This window comes from Gymnoscopelus microlampas, assembly GCF_963454915.1.
Source record: "Gymnoscopelus microlampas genome assembly, chromosome: 10".
In the NCBI taxonomy this organism is placed as follows: Eukaryota; Metazoa; Chordata; class Actinopteri; order Myctophiformes; family Myctophidae; genus Gymnoscopelus; species Gymnoscopelus microlampas.
The window spans coordinates 44,121,125-44,143,607 of NC_139947.1; the positions used below are offsets into that span (position 1 = coordinate 44,121,125).

Genomic DNA, 22,483 nt, shown 5'->3' on the forward strand with positions numbered 1-22,483 from the left:
GGAATTGAGTTAAATTTAATGTATTTTCTGAGAGAGACTGCCAATGACAAAAACACAGTGATCCATAAATAGTATTCACTGTTCACTATTTAGATTGACAGTATCCTTAAGTAACAAACAAGCTCTGCTCAGAGAGGTCCTACCTCACCCTTGGGGTAGCGATAGCGATATTTGTCCTGATCTCTCATTGCAAACTCTTCTGGGAACTTCTCCTGAATTTCCTCATAGGTTAGCTCCTCACACACGCCCTTAGAGAAAAGTAAAGGAAACATCAATATGTACTGCATCGTCAATGGGGTGTAGAACACTTTCAGCACCCCGTCCAGTTTGTCTGTGTGTCTGTTTTGCTTGTTTGTTTGCCAAAACAGCTGCATGGAATGACATGAAAATGTTTGGAGAGGTCGGCAATGGTCCCTATTACCTGATTAAATTGTGGATAATTGAGTCGAGGTCAAGGGTCATATAAAAGGTCTAAATGTCTTTTCAGCCATAACTTCATCAAAAATAGATAAAGAACCAGATGTTCTTTCTATTTCTGTGCTATGATCCTATCTGTTGAAGATTTTTAGGGTTCAATGGTTTCCATTATAACGTGGAAATTTGTGTTTGCTGAAAATTGCCAATCTGCAAGCCCACAGATGCGATGCATTGTGAGCTTGTAGATATGCTGTTTTATGTGTGGGACAACGGCACAGAAATAAATAAAAAATATGCATCAGATGAAGACCCATATATTACCAGGCCATTTTAAATGCAAATCATACAGAAAATGCAAGTAGAGTTGTAAAGTCCGCATAAATAATTTGGAACTCGGATCAACTTCATTCACAACATTCTGTTCATCTGAAACTATTCAACCTCCAACTGTAGGGTTGAATACATAGAATACACCAATGGTCCAGAAATAATAAGAATAATACAAACATGACAATACAAACATTGTCTTCATCTGAATTATTCCATTAAGTTTTACACAGAGCTCACAGCGTCTATCTCATTGAGGGCCTTCCACTGTTCATACTGGACACCCAGGGCCCCTGCAGTCTGGATGGTTCTCCTCATATGACTGGTCCACACCTTCAGGTCCTTGATGTTCTGGCCTTTGATAAAGGTGGCCAATGCACTGGCATACTGAAGGCGAGGGGAGTATGAGTTGTTATTTCATCCACAAAACATTTTATGTACATTTTCTCTGAAGTACAAAAAAGGCAGCACTGACATGGTGTGTTTGCAACAGGTGTTGATCTCATAGACACTCTTTTACAATTACAATTTAGGCATTTAGCAGATGCTCTTATCCAGAGCGACTTAAAACGTACATATTTTTGGCTACTCCATCATTAGTAATATTATATTATACAGTATATTACTTCACATGTCTTTTTTGCTTAAGCAGTGGTCTGCCTTACCTTCTCACCCCTTGGAGAAAGGGCTGTGTCTCCCCCGATGCGGCCTACCAGGTTGAATTCACTCTCCCCATGTCGGCTCAGGTAGATGGAGCGTGGCGCGACATGGATGTTCATCAGGTAGTAGACTATCCTGCTCTGGATGTGGTCCTGAACACGGTTCACCAAATATCTGCTGCCCACGTTGAAGATCTTGATGTAGGAGTAATTCCTATACACAATTTCATTGGGGAAGATGAGGGGATGACAGGGATATTACTTTTGGGAAAACAGTTCTTTTTACTTTTTGACCCAACCACTTTCAAATCCCACAACAAGAAATGGTCATGACTGACAGGTAAGTACCTGTCTTTCTCATCATCAATAGGAACATAGCATGTCTTGTAGACCTCAATGCGCTGAAGGAAGTCTTGATTTGCATCATCTTTGTCACGATCCACATAATCTGGACTCCCAATCTTGACTTGCTGGAAGAAAAATCCTTAATTATTGGCTGCTGAGGTATAAGTCAGGCTAAGTGCCATTCTCAATTGGACTTTCACAATGCTCTGCATTAGAGCACTGAACATAGAAAAATGAGCAGCACTTACCACCCTGAACACCCCCAGTCTCAGTTCAGAGTATACGGCACTCGCTTATCCAAAATCATCCACACTGGTGGTTTCATTTATATTTATTCTATTGCTGTAAAATCGAGTTTGTTTCTAAATAATTCTTCCAAAGTAGAGTACACTCACCATGGCAACATCACCAACGTCCTACCCACCTAGAAACGTTGTGCATAATATGCACATATGCACATATATATGCATCACTGCTATAAAGAAAAAGAAATCTCACATATGAACTAGGAGGTTCTCACCCGGATGTTCTCTGCAATGATATCTGGGTCATCACAGATTGACTCCACAAAGAACACCTGTAAGGTAACATTCAACAGCTTATTATTTTTGTGAAATCATTATAGAGACAGTTTTAAAAAGGTTTGTTTGTTTTATACTGAAACGCTCACTCTTCTATTGCTTTTAATTGAAGTGTTCCTGTTTAGAGCTTTTTTTGAGTGGTGCCAACCACTCCTACATTTGACTTTGTCCGTGTGTCTGTATGTCCGTCCGTCCGTCCGTCCGTATGTCCGTCCGTATGTTTGAGCACGGCTGATTGGTCAAGCTTCACGTGACACGTGACAATATGTTGTCACGTGTCACGTGACAACATATTGTTGCTGATTGCAACACAAGGATGCAACCAGTTACACTTTCAAAGGCACCACTCTCTTCACACTGGGTGTGATTTTTTTTCAAATCATTTAGATAAGCCAATTAATCTTTACCCCTTTTTCTCCCCAATTTAGTCGTTATGCCAATTAATTCCTCCCCACACACAGTGACATTTCTGTGTGTTTTCACTGCTGTTGTACCCTACTGGCTCACCTGCCACTACTGGCTCACCTGAGAATGTAGCACCTAGAGCTCCGTCCCATTCCTCCACCCAACACTCCCTGCTGACAGCTGCTGCCCCAGCGCGTATAGGAGTACATGCAGTGACAAATATCACCCTTCCCGCCGCCTTCCCTTCCTTGAACATGGGCCAATTGTGTTCGTATAGACGCTCGACAAAGCTGGATGCACCACGTGGATTCAAACCCCTAGGTGGTGGGCAGGTACTTTACCACTGCGCCACCCGAGCCGCCCCCTCCGTTTAGAGCTTTTAAACATCATTGCACACAACAATACATACCTTGTAGCCTCTCTCCTTGGCAAAGCTGAGGATGACAGCTCTTCTCTCTCTGGTTGTGTTGGTTGCATCAAATACCTTGATAAGAGAAGAGCCCACTTTCATTACAAATACATTCCACTGACTATAAACCAATGATAAAGAATGTGCTATCACTATTATTATATGTATACAGTACACACATTGTACATATACTGTACAGTACATACAGTACAGTGCATTATACAGTACATAAATACAGTATACGTAAATACATATACTGTATAGACCACAGTAATGTTGCTCAAGGGTTCATTTGTCCCCTTACTCACTGCTACTTGTCCATGTTCTTTTGTAAAGTAAGCAGCCACATCTTTAAGGGCAGCAGATGCACAGGCCCTTGGGAGAGAATTTGGTTGTTTAGACAAAGATTCAACATTATAACATTCTTTTCCAGAGGTTAAAGAAGTACTCTGCTCATCTTTATGAAGCTTATTATTATACATAGTTCCCAACATCTACATCAATTTGCAGTATTAAGAAGTTATTGTGTGAAAATTCTGGGTAACACTTGCTATGCATCCCAAGTTTACAATGCATTATGCAAGAATGAAAAAAGGAAAGCTCACACAACAACATCAATCAATTGGTGTGCAAGCTGTCCTTTTGCCCTTCTTGCGTTTGGCATACACACTGGTACACCTGTTTGATTTGGACTGTTTAACAAGAGCACCTTTTTTCCCTCATCTTTGTTGTCATGCATTATGAACATTCTTATAAAGCATAAGAATGTTCTTATGCTTCATAAGACCTTGCAATCACGTAATGCAATCATAATCATAGACTTTTTTAATGACTTATAATGTCAAGAATTAACTGGGGGACTTTGCATTCTATTTCCTGCAGCACCTCCATTCTAATTCTCATGTGTTTGTCTCTTACTTGCGGATTCTCATGGCTTCCTCATTGTCAGGTCTAAAGAACTCAAAATTCTGGTAGGTCTGGACAGCCTGCCTGCGGTACTGACCCACATTAAACACTGTTGAATGGAGAGGAGACAGGATGAAAAACCAAGAGATACATGGTAAATGGTAAAATTGTGATTACGTAATATATCACAGGAACCAGGCTGAGGATGCTGTTTAAAAACTGACCTTTAGTAGGAACTCCAATCCAGTTGAGGTAGCGGGTGAGCTTTTTGGAGATGTAGGTCTTGCCTCTCGCTGGCAATCCTACCATCACAAGCACTGTGGGTGAGTTGCAGAATTGAGGCCTTGAGGCTAAAGAGAAAACACACAACAATACAAAGTCAAAAATATTATTTACAAACACTGTTGAATGTATATTCTGCACTTATAAGAGCATCTGTAAAAAAGAAAAGGAAAAATAACAATGTCATTCCATGTGTGTGTGTGTGTGTGTGTGTGTGTGTGTGTGTGTGTGTGTGTGTGTGTGTGTGTGTGTGTGTGTGTGTGTGTGCGTGCGTGCGTGCGTGCGTGCGTGCGTGCGTGCGTGCGTGCGTGCGTGCGTGCGTGCGTGCGTGCGTGCGTGCGTGCGTGTGTGCGTGCGTGTGAGAGAGATATTATCTTGTTTTCAGACAGTGGTAATCCCAATACAGCATATAAAACAGGCTACTATGGCTCATGGTTCATAGCTCTGGGCATTAATAATCAGTACATTAATGATGTGTTGTGAGCCACTAGAAATTTCAAGAGGTACTGTGCCAAGCGGCTCATACAGTGTAAGGTAAACACCTTACACCTAACAACCTGGTGTCAAACTAAAAGCTGTGTGTGCAGTGCCAGGAGAGACTTGTTTATACACATAGCTGCCAATCTAATCCTCATTAAAATTGAGAGATAGAGTATTAAGGTGTGCAGTTCCTATGTGAACCAGGTCAGAAATCACATGATAACTCCATATCTTCTGTCATCATCTCAGATGACAAGCTCAACAAGCCCAGCTGTCATTAAACAGACAAAATTGAAGACAATTTGTCATTTTCAACCATAAAATCCTCATTGTTCATCAGTTTGAAGAGCTGAATAGTGATTTAGACTGAGACAGATCAGATAGGTAAATCCTTAGAGATGGGCAGATTTGGTACACAGGGCTGAAGATCAACGAAAATAGTAAAAACAAAAAAAAGTGAACCTGTCCCTCTGGCCAATGGGTGAAAACTGATTCCACAATTCACACCACAAAATATAGTACACTATGACAATGATGGATTCCTTACAGCGATATATAGAGAAGACATCATTCTTATGGGTTCAACAAACTGATTACAATTATTAATTGGCAACTATTTAATTAAGCTTACATACACGGTTTGGAAGTGCACAATCTACACAGATTGGAGTGCTCCTTAGTTAATAATGCTAACTTTGATAATAGTATGTATGATCAGATATTTATTTCCAGATAATTGGTAAACAAATATAAAAATCTGCCGTTTCTATTTAGTAACCTGTCTTGACAATAGCCATCCAGAACTTTACAAATTGTTATCACCACATTCAAAAGTAAAAAATAGTAAGTGCAAGAACTAATAATGTTGCATTGCTAGCAAGCATCAAATATAGGAGGCTGGTGACAATCCTAGCCAGTTACAGTAGCTGTACCTCACAAGTGACCAGGTGGCCTATGTGCATCTATGTAGGGAAAAGAACATGAATGTAGTCTGCAGCATCAGCAGACTGCTCACAGGGCCACATGTCAGTCAGAGAGCAAAGAGCCAATTCCCTTCCTGGCTTGTCTGCTTCGGCCCTAATCCCATGGCCAACTTGACTATCTCCCCTCAAACAGTAGCCCGACTTCCTGCCTCCCTGAACAGGATTTTGTTGTAGCTCATTCATAAATGGTGAGGTGAGGTCATTTCAACATCATGTGGAGTTTCTATGTGAATGCACACAGTGTATTCATTGACATTTTTGTCATCACCGACACCTATAGCTGGTTGTAGTTTCAGAACGCTGAGTTGAGTTGTAGAAAAACCAGGGTAAACAAAACGAACAGAGACAGGTGACACATTCTATTCTATTCTATTCTATTCTATTCTATCATTCATAGTGAGGCAGCGTTTCCATCTCACTTACATCCTCTCCTCAATTTGCTGTTCATCCATGGCACCCAGATCTTGAGCAGGGGAGTCTGTGTGAGTTCATTCTGCTCAGTGGACATGTCAGTGGTGAGTGCTGTGATGCCTGGATGCTGAACTCCGTCCCTCTCCTTTTGTACAGCAGAGTGTAGTGAGGGAGACTCACAGCCATGCATATCTGTGTGTACGTGGGTGGGTGTGGCACTCTGAACTCTACTTAGGTCAGCTGACTGTTGCTAAGGAAAAGGAGTTGGTAGGCAGAAGGGGGAGGACTTCCATATTGCTTAGTCTGTCTTTCCAATTGCTTTAAGGTCTAAAGGGACCTATGTACCCAAAGGTTATTCCAAATCTCCCAGGTGATGACAGCCAGTAGGGGACAATAGGAATCTACAGAAGGCAGCTCAACGCATCCTGTATCTTGCCACAGGGGGGCAGTCATAAGTTATTCAGACATACAGAATCTGGGTATAGCTGTAACCCCTGCCCTTCTCACATATATCCATGACAGCAGCATGCAACATGAACTCAGGCTGTGTTGTCATCATCATTTTGAATTATTGTCTCCGCCAGGCCGAAAGGCATGGCGAGAGAGTATGTTTGGTTTGTATCTATAATCAATTGTTTTTAACACTGATGTGTCAATGGCACCAGTCTCACCATGGGATTAAAAACTGTGTTGACAGTTTTAGAATGCATGAAATAAAAAAATATTGACGTTTTAACTGTTATAACTGTTTGCCCTGACTATGACCTATTTTCACACAATGTTTTTTTTAAACTGCTTCAGGTTTCTAAACTAAAGCACTGTAATCTGTCTGCCTTGATGGCCTGAGCCATAATTTAGTATCCCGTTGATCCATGTTGAAAAGCAAAGCGGCAAATGTGCTCTCTTCTAGTGACTAATGACCAGTGTTTCTGTTTTAGGCTGAGCCGTACTATTGAGACAGGCATATCCTGTTGGGGGGTTTGCCCTGTTAGGAATTCATGCCCTGCCTCCCAAACAACAGCTATGGCTGGGATATAGAGGGCAGCCCCACATATCCACTCGCCCAGCTCTCTCTCTCTCTCTCTCTCTCTCTCTCTCTCTCTCTCTCTCTCTCTCACACGCACGCACGCACGCACGCACGCACGCACGCACGCACGCACGCACGCACGCACGCACGCACACACACACACACACACACACACACACACACACACACATGAATGCAAGTGCTTGGGGAAGACTCTTTCATAAGTGAGCTCTGTATCAGGCAGCAGTGATCAGGTTTCAACGTAGTGAGGTAAACACATGGCACATGTGCTGTATTCTGATGTGTCACGGATACAGGTAGAGTGGGCACATAAACATTATGGGCACTTCAATATTAAATGTGCAATTATTTCCCCAAAATGTAAAAGAATTGAAAGAAGATTATGTTGTGGAAAATTGTTAGAAATAATATGTATTTGAAAATGCACAGTACATCATTATCAGACCTAAATTTACCCTTCAACTTGTTTATGCAGGTTTTGTAGCAATTTGTAGCAGCTGTAGAAATATTAGACCTTAAATGTCATTACAGAAATGATTATATGTACTGTATCTGGCCCCCTATTTATAAAATAACTGTAAATATAAAATTAAAACAATTAAACATGAAATATATTAAAACAAAACTGGTGTCCAGAGTTCTCAGATTCCCACTGTTTTGGATACCCTGTCAAATTCATCCCTTTGGCAAAATGTGCATACACACTATGTACTGCATACTGCATTAGGCCTATGGTAAATACACAAACCACCACTGTAAACTATTATTTGGTAACTTACAGTAGTACATCAGTGTACTAACAGTGACCTCACCTGCACTGTCACACCTGCGGCGTCTCACATGATCAATTTGGGGTAGCTCCATTGTCTTCAGTATTCCAACAGACCAGGCCTGGCCGGGTCCAACCAAAACTTGGTAAGCTGTATGGGTGACTAGTGTGCCGACGTTCTTATTAAAGGAACTAAACCCCTCAGCCAGAGCATTCCCAGCCCACCCCCTCTTCGCGACACATGGACATATGATAGTAGCAGACTGTGCTTGTCCTTTTAATGTTTGCCAGGGCCTGGATTCACAACATACACACATGGAGAGGGAGAGGCAGAACCAAGGGGAGGTTGATAACAGGAGCAAAGGTCACTGAGAAGGTGAAGGGGGGCTGAAGGGAGAGGTGGTAACATCATGCATGGTAACCTTTAAGCCGGCACTCCACTTATCACGTGCACACTGTAAAATCCTGAGTATTAATTGAACTCTGAGACGGTACAAATGGAACCAAATGGAACCGTAAGGGACCATTTCGTTCATTCTCTGAGCTACAAATGGATGAATGAACACTGTGGTGTGTTACTGTGTGCTGTGTGTGGTGTGAAAAACTGCAATTAAACATTAACAGCCCATGGCGCTGTTGTTAGTTGTGTGGTGCGTTTTAGTGACTGTAGTCCATGTTATGGCTCATAATGAGTGGGAACATTTTAACAGTTACATCTAGGTCATGTCTCATGGGCCCCAGATGTTTTGGTGAGGTTCGAAGCACACTGCAGGCTTTCCAGTGCACACACCAAGATATGGATCCTGACTTGCACAGCATACGTTATCAGCAACTGATAATAGCCTCCTACTGTATCAGTTGTGTGAGAATTTATGAACTTCAATGAACAGCATTCTTTGTATGAATGCCTGCCTATAGGCTATGTGCTGAGGCAACCAGAAGTGTAAGATTAGCCTACACAGTAAAGTCTGTGGGAGGACAGGCATGATATTTCTGTTGCAAGCAGCTGTTGTACTTACTGTACGAGACATTCCTGATATGAGGCCCACACCAAATCCATCAATGTGTCAATTTGTTGCGTAATACTTAAGAAGCATTTGTGTCTCACCTTTCAATTGACCACCAGCTAGCGATATTCTGCTGTCACCCAGACAATGATTTAACTACAGTTTATAGTGATTTAAAGCTGCACTATGTAACTTTCCTCTTCAACCCCGGATTTGAACCCTGCACAAGTGCTGAAATGTGGTGCAGCACTTGGGTGAGACATTCTTTATTATTTATTCATTCGGATCCCCATTAGCTGCCACCAAAGTAGCAGCTACTCTTCCTGGGGTCCACAACAAACATAACAATACATATCACAACACAACACAACACAACACAACACAACACAACACAACACAACACAACACAACACAACACAACACAACACAATAAAAACATGTACAGTCTTTGCTTTCAAGACAATAAAAGTCAAGTAAGAAAAACTAAGCATGACAATCCATTAAATTACGTTCCATCAAGGTTATTCAGGTCAGTTAATTATCATTAGGGTCATTGATCATGTGTCTTTTAAAACTTGCCTCGATGGGTGCTTCAGGGATCGTAGTTGGTTGTGTGTTCTATTATTGTAATAGCCCAATACATTTACAGATCTGCATACTGCATTTGTTCTGGGTTTTTGTTTAACTATGTGCACGCGTAGCCTGGCAGATCCTGCTGTCTCTCCTGCCTGGTAGCGCGATGATGATCTCTCACATAATGTATTTGTGAGTACAGACAAACTGGTTGTTTACTATGACAAATATTCCTAAAAAAAAAACACTAAATTGCATGCCTTGCCATGCCAACCTCCCCTCTACTCTGAGCCATGAGAGACTGGCATGCAGTCTCTCAGTACTCTGCCTCACACCCAATGGACAGTGCAGTGCAGATGTTTTGTGGCTGCGCCCGACCATATTGTTGAGTAATAATCAATAAGATAGTGCCAGTGCCGGTGTCATTAGCACTCTAGAGGCTGGGGTAAAAAACGAGGAACACCTTATATGCATGATTTACCTCTACCCATTTTTTTACACTATATTTTCAATGTGTTTATCCCATGTTAACTGTCCATCGAGTGTGACACCAAGCAAATGTGCAGCTTGAACCTGTTCAATATTTGAGTCTTTGAGTGATACAGCTGATTATCCTCTAGTGGCATGTCTAGCAGTGAATACAATACTTTTGATTAAAGATTAACGTATACTCTACCATACAGATTAAGATTGGACAAAACAATAAAAGGTTACATAGTGCCGCTTTAAGTACAGATTGAAAGTAACTAATTAAAGGTACTCTAGTATACTTCCAAGTCGACCATCCCACCCAGGACCCAAAATTGCATTATAAAACAAAATGCCAGACGCCACACCATTAATTATCAATGTTCTTGTAACTACGCGTCCCCCACAGCTACGTTACACCACCGATCGGACTGATATGCCCATATGGAGATCTCTATCTGGCAGCCTGTGTCCCTTTTATGCCCATATGTGGAGATCTCTGTATCTCTCTCTCACTCCTAGGCCCTTTTATGGCCATGTATATGGAGATCCCTGATGTCATCAGTATATGCTCATATATGGGCATGCCCCACTTTTGTGCCCATACATGGAGCGGATTGATTTGTTTGCGCCTGATGCCATGACGACACATTGAGGTTAGACAACACACTCCATGTTTGGGAATAGCTGCATTGGGAACTCCTTATGTGGTTATGGCTGAGTCATGGTGACATGAGCGTGAAGATGTGGTCTGCCCGCCCACCCCCCACCCTACCTTCACTTACTGTAAGCAGATATGACTTAATAGCCTACATTTATGTTATAATAATTCCAGAATCAGGATATTGAATTTCAGTTTGTTCTGAACCTCTTTTGTAAGGCAAACTTTTAGCGTTCTCATAAAGAAAGGTTGATCATTTGGACACCACTTTGGCCAACATGACTAAATAAGTGAGTGATTGGTTGGTAGGGCATATTCATATTGAAATGATTATTGTCAGTATTAGCCTTTTACTGTGACCATGTGTAACTACAGTAAGAGTAGTCTTCAAAATAGCTTATTTTGTACTTCTACTGTACATTTTACTTTTTAAAACTTTTGCTGATCTTACCACTACAGTACTTGAATAATATTTAAGTTCCTGCAACATTTTCTTCTGTATGTTTAAAAACTTTCAAGCTGGCATCCCTATTTTGGGAATGTTATTTTAAGCAAAAAGTTTCAGAAATTCTCCATTATTTAAAATGAAAATCTTTTTGTAGACATGCTTTTTCTTTCTCTCAAAAATAGCAGATCTACAAGCTCACACATCATGCATTATGAGCTTGTAGATTAGCTATTTTTGAAAATAATTGAATAGGGCTTAGGTGGTTAATGAAACCAAAGTGCTTAAGTGGTTAGCTAGGTCAGAATTGTGGAGGTTTTGTGAGAACATACTTAGAATACAGTGTTATTTCTGGACAGCAATATGTTCTGATCCCATGGGGTGCCTGCTATCTTCATGGAGGTCATATCTACGTATATGGTTTAGCTGACATTCTGGTCATGCTTTTTTGTCGTCATGCCCTACTGTACATTGTGTCCAACATTCTGGGATAAACAGATTTGTTTGTACTTTGTTTACTCATGTTACTACTGCAACTTGTACAGTATGTAAAAATTAAACAGTCAGATACAAATTCATATTGCAGGATGGTTTAAGAATGTATTTATTAATTTTCTAAAGGTTTTATAACAATAATATATGCAAAGAATTATGAGGAACTACAAGCATATCTTTTTTTTTTAGAAAAAAACAAGGCACTACAAACAAATGTGGTTATGATTATTGGGCATGAACCCAATAACTGAGTACTGTGTTCATCTGCAGTACAGGATTAAATGTTACCTAATAAAAATACAGATACAGTAATATACAGAAAAATATCTACACACTATTCCGTGGGCAAACAAGAATATGCATGACACAAATTGGGAAGCACTAATACAGTTGACTTGCTCAATCCATTAACAATTTGAGCTGTCTTTTGAAGCAGTGCGGAGTGGGAATTCTTTATGACGTAAGTAGCAGACTAAAAAAAGATGAAAAAAGGAAAAAAACATTTCCCAGTCATGTATCAGCACACATTGACAATCCCAGCTTTACCTCATGAAAGCATAAAGCCTCCTCTGGGACACTCAGGCAGCCCATTCAGCTGCATGGCTCTTATGTGGGTATGTCGGTTCCAATACCACTCTAATCAACTTATTTAGAGCAATTGGTAGGCCTCCAAATAGTATGTAGTATGTACAATGCATGCTGTATATGTGTATTTATATACAGTACATTTATGCATTTGGTTGTTTGTTTGCTCGTTTTGTTTTTGGGTGTTTTGTAGCAACCCCTCCAATATCATAGATGAGAGGCATCTATAGACTTTTTTAGTTTAGTTTTTAGTTTTTATTCTTTTTATGTTTGACTTTTTAATATTATGATGCTGAAGACATCTGTTTTTGTCAAGAGAAAAGCTCAGTAAAAATATATTATGTCATAAAAAAAAGGGCTTCAAACCATGCCAGGCTGGCATATTCAAAAGGACAATGAATAAGTAAGTGCATTAACAATAGTTTTCATGGAGCCCTTGTCCAGAAACATCGACTTACAGTTAAATAGTTTCAGCCCCATCAGCAGCTTGCATTGTGATGGTGCAACTAGGATTTGACTGCTTGCGACCACTGATCATCTGGGAAACCCGCCTCAGCTGCTTGTGAAGCTCCTCGTTTCCGTGGAGGTAAATCAGGGGATTGATGGCACTGTTCAGACTCACAAGTCCACGACTTATCTGATGAGCAATGTAGACTCCGTTAAACCACTCCTGGCATTGACGTTCCTTTGCCAAAATTCTTGCCTTCAAGTTGAGGTTCTTAAGCACATGATAGGGGATGTAACACACTGAGAAAAGTACAATCAATATGAACAGCAGTCTCAAGCATCTCTGCTTTTGTATCGTGTCAACACTGTTTCTTGTGCAGAAAACTACAATCACATGTCCATAGCAGCCCAGTATGATGAGTGATGGAATGAGAAACCCAGTCAGTGTCCATCCAAGACTGTATTTCAGATATTCTTTGACATACAACTTAGAAGTAGTTTCATAACATTTTCCTGTTTGTTTTCCATATGTTTTAGTGAAGAACATGTCCGGAACAATCTGAACACACACCAAGATCCAGACCATTACCGTTATAATCACAGAGTGGGACCGAGTTATTCTTGCCATTATCCCCACTGGGTGAACAACAGCCAGGTAACGATAAACACTTATACAAGTGAGGAAACCAATGCTGCCATACAAGTTCAAGTTGAAGCAGAATCTTGTTATCTTGCAGAAGACATCTCCAAAGATCCATTTACTCCCCAAAGCATGGTAGCTAACCAAAAATGGTAGTGTGAGCAAATACAAAATATCTGCTATTCCAAGGTTTAAAACAAAAATGTTAGTGAACTTCAGTTTCTTCCAGTTATGGAACAAGGATTTCAACCCAAAGCCATTTGCAATCACGCCAACTATGAATACTGTGATATAAACACCAGGTAAGAATTGATGTGAAAAGTCAAAGCTAACTCGTGGACAAGAACTATTCCTCATTCTGTCTGCTGATGATGGTTTGTGCCAATTATGTTGCTTCAGGGGCTGTGGTGTTTTGAGCCATGGAAGAATAAGAGTTGAGGTTTTTCAAGATTTCTTGTTCCTCATTTTCAATGAAATTGGGGGAGAAGCCAAGTTCCACAAGTTCTTTCGTAATAATTTCCACTTAACCAGTGCATTTTCTTTTTTTTTAACAAAGACTGTGTTCCAAATGGATACAAGACCACATTCAACTGGACCAAACTAGTTTGAACCAACCAACACTGCCATCCTTTGAACCACTAGTGGACAAAACAATATACAGTATTAAAAAAAAGATTATTATTATTGTCAGAATTATTAGTGTGTATGGATATGCTGTACTGAAATTAGATGGTTGCGAGTTCATGCTTGTGGATGTTAATTGGGTGGGGGCATGGGGGTTTATGACATTACAGTTAATGTATGGTTTATGACTTTGAACTGACATATTGCCATCACCAGTTTTTATATAGCCTATTAGAGGTTCGGGCCGCTACGCGGCCTTCACATCTATGAGTTTGGGCCTTTTCGCACCCCCCACATCTGTGTCGCCGAGCTCCATGTGGAGCTGACTGATTTGTTTGCACCTGATGCCATGACGACACATTGAGGTTACAACAACATACATTCCATATTTGGGAGTAGCTGCGATGGGAACTCCTTATATGGTTATGGTCAAGTCATAGTGACATGTCCTCTCATTAGCTAATCGTAATCATAGACTGTAAAAAATATGGACAGCGTTACGCCCATAGACTCTACAGACCGCAATTTCAAATCCGACGAGAAACAGCGAGACTACAGGCCATTCATATGAACTGTTACTTCCTATATAGCCTTAATTTACAACTCGGATGCTAGCCCCTTGATTGTAATATAGGATAGGATAAAGAGCCACCAGCATTTGGATCTTTTGACACCAAACTGCGATAGCATAAGTGAGGATAGTTACAACAAATTAACAAAACTGTGATTAAAGGTTTAAATGGTAGACCACCCACCACTTTACATTTAGCTATGATAGAACCCAGAGAGTTTGTGTAATTTTCCATGTGGGGAAGTGAGATGTATTGTATTTGTCTTTGCTTTGCTTTTTTTGCAGGTTCATCATCGCTGTCTGATGCATTAGTCAAACTTTCAGCATATTGTCAGAAGAATATTGCTGAGGGCGTAGGTTTCACTTCTACATGTTTCACTACTGTGGTACCACACCCAAACCCCAAACTTCTGATCCACCTGGGACTTTTTTTTAACGCACGCACGCGCACACACACACACACACAGGCCCTTTTACTAGATGGCTGGCATGTAAACGAAGTCAGACATATTATATATAATAATAATATATTAATATAATCTTATTAACATATCAACTTATGTTCTGAACAAAAAAGGAAAAAAGAAGACCCATCAGATTCTACACATTTAAACATTTTAACACATGACAACCATAGACAGATCGGTCATTAATTGCTACAAATTCCTGGCAGATTGCTTGTCTAAATGCTAAAGTTTGTCTTTGTGTACAAGGCAGACAGCAGCACTGTTGGGTATGTTTGTGTTATTGTGGTTCGCAGCTATGTTGTCTTCTCAGGGCACTAAAACCTCACTCAGTCTGTGTAGAGGAAACAGGAACCACCTGTCCTATATCAACCTGACCAGAGCCTCCACCCGATGAAACAATACTCACAGTTCTTCATAAATCTCATAAGCGGGTCGTAACACTACCGAGCATTATGCCCACGATTGTTAAGTTAACAAACCAATTCATCCAACAATGTCACGCAGATAAATGAATCTGATTTGTTACTTTTTATTTATTTTATTTTATCTCTCTCACTCTCCTTTTATTATTTTTGTAAACATGATATTATGCAAGGGGGTGGGGGGGGGGGGGTTGAATGCCATCTCAACATTGACGGGACATGTCCCCCCATGGCTCATGGCTGATTGATTGACTGATTGATTGAATATTTAATTAACAAGTTGCAACCAGTGCAAACAAGTTCAATTATGCAAGTGTAGCAGGGCACCTGTAAAGCATCAAATCCAAATAATGCAAAACCAAAAGAAAATAAAGTAAATAAGTAACCAAAAGCAAATCAGCAAATCAAACTACAAATAAGCAAAACCAAAATCATGCAATGCTACTTAATGGCCCAGTATAGCTCTGTCCTCAGTCAACCCTATTGCACTCAGTCTAAATAATAATAATAATAATAAATATATATATATATATATATATATGGCACGGTGGGAAAAACAGTTATGTTAGTTCAGCTCCTACAAAAATCAAATAATAAAGCATTAGACCAACCCTCCAACAATTCATCCCAATTCATCAATTCATTAGGCTCCTATAGCAAGATGACAAAATACAGCAAAATGACAAACATACCCAAATAGTCAATATATGCTCATCTTTCCACTCAAACAGAGAGCGTCTCCTTTCAAACCCCAATGGTTCTAATCAGCCCCCCGCCCACAGGAGTGGCCCAATTCTCTCACAACTTGCTACAAAAATCCCTCATGAAAAACTATATAATCTCCTACATTTCATTTTCCACCTTCACATGTGTCTCCTTCTCTAATAATCAAAAAGTGCTATATATTTCATCTCGCAATCTACTTCCGGATGGTTCGTTTTGCACCTTCTCTTGCCACATCGGTCACGGGAAAGAAATAAACACTGCCGTGGTCTATGGAAACGACGAGCCCAAAAGTGCACCCAAATAAGCCCACAATCGCTTATACAAACAGTCAGACCTGGCAACGCAGCCTACGCCAATCATGCGTGAGAGATCTACAAGCTATGGGGCAGAGACGCCACCGTATCTTAGCAACAACTACAGCGCTCACTGTCATTGGTCGTGTCACGCTAAGAGCAGTCTCCAGACAATGGCATCTCAGAGAGCTTGCTGTAGTGTTTATATATCTATGGCTGTAGCCATCACAGTCTAGCCTGGGTGCCAGCCTGCTTCGCTGCGTTCGGCGGACTTTTTTTCTCTCTCCAGAGAGAAAAAAACTCCAGAGAGAAAAAAAAATCCGCCGAACGTAGCGAAGCAGGCTGGCACCCAGGCTAATCACAGTCAGTCGCAGCGACGACGGACAGGGCGCTGTGATAGCTGCCATGTCGCTAACGCTAACGTGGTTGTCATGCCTGCAGCGGCTGTGCAATCACTTTGTCAACAATGCACGTTCGTGTGGTGAATGTCAATATTGCTGCTCAGTTAGTCCATTGTAGATGGTGTATGTTTGTGTGTGTCTTCTGGAGAACTATGTAGCTCCACAGCAACTACAGTAACTAACGTAATGGCAGGACCGCCCCGTGCTACGCATGTTAGGCTGCATTATGGTCATGTAGTAAATTCAGATAATTTCGCTCAGATTAGAGCAGTGCTTATCAACCCTTTCAGGCCGCCCCCCCCCCCCCCCCAAATAAACGTACTTGATCTGGGGACCCCCCCATTCTGTTTGACTCCGTTCCACAAGTAAATATTGTGAAAATAGCCGATCTACAAGTTCGAAACGCCTCACGTTGAGAGGCTTTGTAAGCTTGTAGATCGGCTATTTTCTACATGATTGCCTCTTTCTTAGATTATTTGACAATGTGGCCCATGTTTTTATAGTATAGTTTGTTGACTACTTTTGTTGCAGAAATGGTCATTTCCTTTACTTTCGTTTTTTTATTGTCTCCGCCAGGCCGAAAGGCATGGCGCAAGACTATGTTTCACCCCCTGTCCGTCCGTCTGTGATAGCTAATCTCTCACATCGTTGACTTGATCGCAGCGAAACTGTGCACACACACTCCCTGGATGCCAATTCAGAAACTCTGCCCTATTTCTTTCACATGGCCCTGTTACAGTGCCACCAGGAGGCCGCTTTTTGCTAAACACATTTTCTCACAGTACTCCTACATATTTTGCCCAAACATCACGCAAATCGGTACACAGTATCTCCACAGTCATTAAAAAAAAGGCTCTTTCACATTTTTCATATTCCATCCTGATTGGCTAAAATGGCTTCCAAAGTCTGCAGGACTGCTCCGTTTGGACCAAAATGCCTCACATTATGAACACAGCATGCACTTCCCGTGCAACTTTGCACCCACATTCCCACTATGCCGAGGAAGAAATTCCACTTGAGATTACTCTAATCAGCCTCATGGTGGCGCTATAACAGCCCGATGTGGAGAGTCAGTGAGAGCTGGATAAACGAGGTAAAATGTGTCAAAAGGAGTCTGTACGGCTGTCGATACATGAACACATGACGTCGGTCGGAGAGGAGATATTGTGTCTTTTGGACAAACAGCAGCGTGGTGCTGATGTTTGTTGTGTGAAGCAGCTTAATGTCAGAGTGTTTGTGTTGGAGCGCCTCAGTGCGGCTGCAGAGTTCATGTGCAACCTCTTCCAGAGAGAGACAGAGACACTAGAAACTCTGCTGGAGAAAAAAAAACACTGCTGGGCATTGACTTTCATATGGACATTGGTCTACACACTGCAGGTATATCTGCTACACACACAACATCAAACTAAACACTACAGGTATGATGCAGCGTTTGCATTCCAGCCAGCATGCCAGCGTAGTTCCCATATGGTTTCAAGGTGGGCTAAACCATATGGACCCCATGTCAGCAATGTCAGCGGCATCCACTTCAGTCCCAACTGCGATGCCCATGCAGGCTATAAGTAGCTTCTACCTGGCCCTTAGGTGGGCCCCAACTAGCCATGTTTATGTGGGACCAAGGCGGGTCCTAACTGGGTTTGCCCATGCAGGCTTTAACTGGGTTCTACCTGGGCCCTAGGTGTACCCTAACCAACCAGAGTGCAGTGCCCATCGCTCCAATTGTTGTGACGTCAAGGCCCTCAATACTGCACATTGGTGGAGGAGGAGGGGCCGCAGGGCGACCGCACACATCGCTGAACCAATGGTAGCCCACGGATGTTTCCTCTGGGGATTTACAATCTGCCCCTCTATGCCACATATCATCCGCACTACAGGGTCTTCACTGACCGAGCCACGGCCCCACTGGCCCTCATGACGCTACGCCACTTATATGAGTTGCCAAGTGGCCGCGGGCGCTACGTGGGCGTGGCCGCGGGCTAGACGCGAGCCCCCGCGTAGCGGGGGCGAGCTTCTAGTGGCTCCAATTGATAAAGGCCTGCACAGCCACAGGGTACTGCTGCTCAAAGGACCTGGAGGCTTCTGGAAGTACAGATATATGAGTATAATTAACAACAGGCCTAATATTGTCAGCCTATCTAAACTCATATATATACTATTGTTACAATGAGTTATAAAAACCTTGTCATTTGTTTCAGATTGTCTTACCGAGAATTAGTCTGTAGTACCCCTCATGCCTCCAGGTCTCTCTCACAAACACTCAAACCAGGCTTCTGGCTAGACAGGAGGCCACAAACCTGGCCACCCCTCTTTATGCACTTTCCTTAAAGGGCCAGTGCTACACAAGCAATGCTAAAAGGATATAGCATAAAAAAGCCTTGATGGCTTGTTTCCAGTGTGGTCCTATATATTCAATTCATCATAAAGACAATACAATACAACACAAATCATCATCAATACAGGAGCAATAAAAGGTATATTAATAGAAACAGCATGGGGGGTACTATCTGGCAAGCTAGAATACTTATCTAGGTCCTGTTTCGGACAGGTGCTCTGGTTGAGACACCCACATCAGGTAAGGCAGCTCAACATATTTGGGAATCTCAGATTGTTTGAGCACAAAACCCTACAGTGATTGCTATTTTGAGTTCCGGCAAAAATAGGGTAGTTATGTCCCTGGGGATTCTGCTAGGTGACCTCAGACCTGAGATGTTTGAGGTCTTTGCCTCACCATTTGCTCACCTGTCTCAAGTGGTGTGGGGACTCCTGGGAAAAAGACCTTCCACACAAGAACATCCTGCTGGTCAAATAACTACAGTAATAGGCTATGCCATAGCCTATATGGGGACTCCTATAGACCATATTCACACGGCGGCCATGTTTCTATGAAGTCAATGAAAGTAGCCACCCCGGGTGGCGGCACTTTCAATGTTAAATTCCAATATGGCCGCCGTGTGAATATGGTCTATAGGGTGCTCTACACATTAAACAGACAGAAAGCATTGCCACTGTAACAAAATACACAAATGTATCACAACAAGAGCACATATTTTCCAACCTTAATCTTTTTTTAAGGTGATATAGAATGCCAATATATACACAATAACCCTCAATGTCAGAATAAACAAAAATGAAATGCAGATTTTCTTTTTTTTCCTTCTTCTTTTTTTTTTTTTACTGTTTCCAGCACTGTGGAGCTGTTCTCACTTAATATACAAATATGAGAAAAAAAACACAGATAGCTAAAACATGAGACAATTTGCCAATGGTCACTAAAAGTGTTCAACTTCCTTAATGACCTGTGGTGAGATTATACCCGTGGAATTTCCCTCATGACGATGATGACCCATGTCACCCTGAGGGACCCGCCTGAAGCATTGCCAGAGATGTTTGTGAAGCATTTTGTTTCTGTGGAGGTAAATCAGTGGGTTGATGGCACTGTTCAGACACACAAGTCCACGACTTATCTGATGAGCAATGTAGACTTCATCAAACCACCCCTGGCATAGACGTTCCTTTGCCAAAATTCTTGCCTTCAAGTTGAGGTTCTTGAGCACATGATAGGGGATGTAGCACACTGAGAAAAGTACAATCAATATGAACAGCAGTCTCAAGCATCTCTGTTTCAGCACCTTGTCAATGTTAGGTTTTGTGCAGAGAACTACAACCACGTGTCCATAGCAGCCCAGTATGATGAGTGATGGAATGCAGAACCCAGTCAGTGTCCATCCAAGACTGTACGGCAGGTAATCTTTGACATAAACCCAAGAAGTAGTTTCATAACATTTCCCTGTTTGGTTTTTAGAGTTGAATGTTTTAATGAAGCGCATGTCTGGAAGAATCTGAATGCACACCAAGACCCAGACCATAACTGTTATAATCACAGAGTGTGTCTGAGTTAGTCTTCCCTTTACTCTCATCGGATGGACAACAGCCAGGTAACGATAAACACTTATACAAGTGAGGAAACCAATGCTGCCATACAAGTTCAAGTTGAAGCAAAATCTCGTTATCTTGCAGAATACGTCTCCAAAGATCCATTTACTCCCCAAAGCATGGTAGACAACCAGAAACGGGAGTGTGAGCAAATACAAAATATCTGCTATTCCAAGGTTGAAAACAAAAATGTTGACGTTCCCCAGTTTTTTCCAGTTATGGAATGAGGATTTCAATCCAAAGCCATTTGCAATCAGACCAACGATGAATACTGCAATATAAACACAGGGTAAGAATTGATGTGAAAAGTCAAAGCTAACTTGTTCACATGAATTGTTCGTCATCCTGCCTCCTGAGTCCTGATAAACAAAAAGTTGTTGCTGTTTAAGTGGTTGCAGAGGCTGTGGTTTTGTCAGTCATATGAGAAACAGAGGTGAGATTTTCAAACATTTCCTGTTCTTCCTGTTTTATGTAAGCAGGAAATGCTACAGTACACGTATGACTCTGATATAGTATGGTTTTGCAAAAAAAAAAACTGTTCTATAATAATCAGTAAGTTAAGTTTGAATATATCACAGTCTTGGCTTAGGTTTAGGGTTAGCATTATACTTGAGAGGGGAAATTACAAAGTTGCTCTCCAATATGAGCCTTTCTCCATCGAGTATAGCATTTTAAAAGATGCAAAGAAGTGGTTGAAGAGGAGGAAGCTAGCATTGTTTCAGTTTCCTGTATTTATATGAGATGTTCAACAAGGTGGGGAAAGTTAACACTTTAAAATAAAAAACCTGAAAGAAGTGTGAAAAATTACCATATACCAGTGAGAATAAATATCGTTTATCTCAATGATTTAATCCCCATTATCCTCAAGTGACTTTGTTCCATATTCTAAATGATGAGAAGTCTCATCCATAATGTGGGTGTCTGCATTAAAAAAGTAAGTCATCTTGCAGCTAATCTCCCAATGCCACAAGCAAGAGGTCACCTTGGGCATTCTTGGGCTTTGATCCCCTTTCAACATACGGAGTTAGAACCATAAGTCTGCAATGAATATGCTCAGCATTTTGACTTCAGACATTTTTTCAGAGACTTCTATCATGTCCTACTGCTTTACATGAAGAACTTTTGTACCAGAACTCTCCACTAAGTATTAATGGAGAATGGACAGCATGTGTTTAATCCAATGCTCTTTGTCAGAGTATACCCACTGTACCCATCTGTCTGTGTCCCTTTTGTGCCCATATATGGAGATGTCTGTTTCTGTCTGTCTACCTGTGTCCCTTTTCTGCCCATATATGGAGATATCTGTATCTGTCAGTCCTTGTCCCTTTTATATGGAGATACCTGATGTCATCAGCATATGCCCATATATTGGAATGCCCATATATGGGACAACTGGATATCCAAACTACTTGACGGTGGGCACCGCACTCCCTCGAGGCCTTGCCTCTGCACACGTTTAGTTTGACGTGGTCTGTCCCATATATGCACATGACCATATATGGGCATAGCGGTCGGATCTGTGGCTCTGGACAACCGGATCTCTGTATCTGTCAGTCCTTGTCCCTTTTATGCCCATATATGGAGATCACTGATGTCATCAGTATGCCCATATACTGTATGGCCCTTTTGTGCCCATAAATAGAGCTCACTTTGAGGCTGATGCCATGTTTAGCCAATTTTAATATAGGGTGGGGGAACTAATA

At 41.5% G+C, this 22,483-nt stretch overlaps 3 protein-coding genes across 4 annotated transcripts in view; all 3 read right to left on the reverse strand.

The window, feature by feature from the left end:
* pfkfb1 (6-phosphofructo-2-kinase/fructose-2,6-biphosphatase 1) overlaps window positions 1-8,189 on the reverse strand; it is a 9,785-nt gene extending 1,596 nt beyond the window's left edge. Inside the window, exons 1-10 of one of the 2 annotated variants that reach the window (XM_084068856.1) lie at window positions 8,066-8,189; window positions 4,274-4,399; window positions 4,062-4,158; window positions 3,452-3,518; window positions 3,144-3,218; window positions 2,269-2,325; window positions 1,752-1,873; window positions 1,410-1,617; window positions 985-1,131; window positions 144-248 (exon numbers count right to left, since the gene is read on the reverse strand). In XM_084068856.1, the coding sequence (XP_083924982.1) occupies window positions 144-248; window positions 985-1,131; window positions 1,410-1,617; window positions 1,752-1,873; window positions 2,269-2,325; window positions 3,144-3,218; window positions 3,452-3,518; window positions 4,062-4,158; window positions 4,274-4,399; window positions 8,066-8,117 (1,056 nt within the window). In that variant the 5' untranslated portion in view covers window positions 8,118-8,189. Of the gene's footprint in view, window positions 1-143; window positions 249-984; window positions 1,132-1,409; window positions 1,618-1,751; window positions 1,874-2,268; window positions 2,326-3,143; window positions 3,219-3,451; window positions 3,519-4,061; window positions 4,159-4,273; window positions 4,400-8,032 lie in introns of both variants that reach the window. The other variant, XM_084068855.1, reaches the window with a different exon arrangement.
* Window positions 8,190-11,788: 3,599 nt separating this feature from the next.
* Window positions 11,789-14,100, reverse strand: LOC311053387 (P2Y purinoceptor 1-like). The gene has a single exon (XM_084068889.1). The coding sequence runs from the start codon at window positions 13,698-13,700 to the stop codon at window positions 12,717-12,719; it is 984 nt and encodes a 327-aa protein (XP_083925015.1). The 5' UTR covers window positions 13,701-14,100; the 3' UTR covers window positions 11,789-12,716.
* A 5,717-nt stretch (window positions 14,101-19,817) lies between these two features.
* Window positions 19,818-21,164, reverse strand: LOC311053385 (P2Y purinoceptor 1-like). Its single transcript, XM_084068887.1, has 2 exons — window positions 20,477-21,164; window positions 19,818-20,252 (listed from the first exon to the last, which is right to left on the reverse strand). Exons 1-2 carry the CDS (start codon window positions 21,122-21,124, stop codon window positions 20,196-20,198), a joined length of 705 nt encoding a protein of 234 aa, XP_083925013.1. The 5' UTR covers window positions 21,125-21,164; the 3' UTR covers window positions 19,818-20,195.
* Between the last annotated feature and the right edge of the window lie 1,319 nt (window positions 21,165-22,483).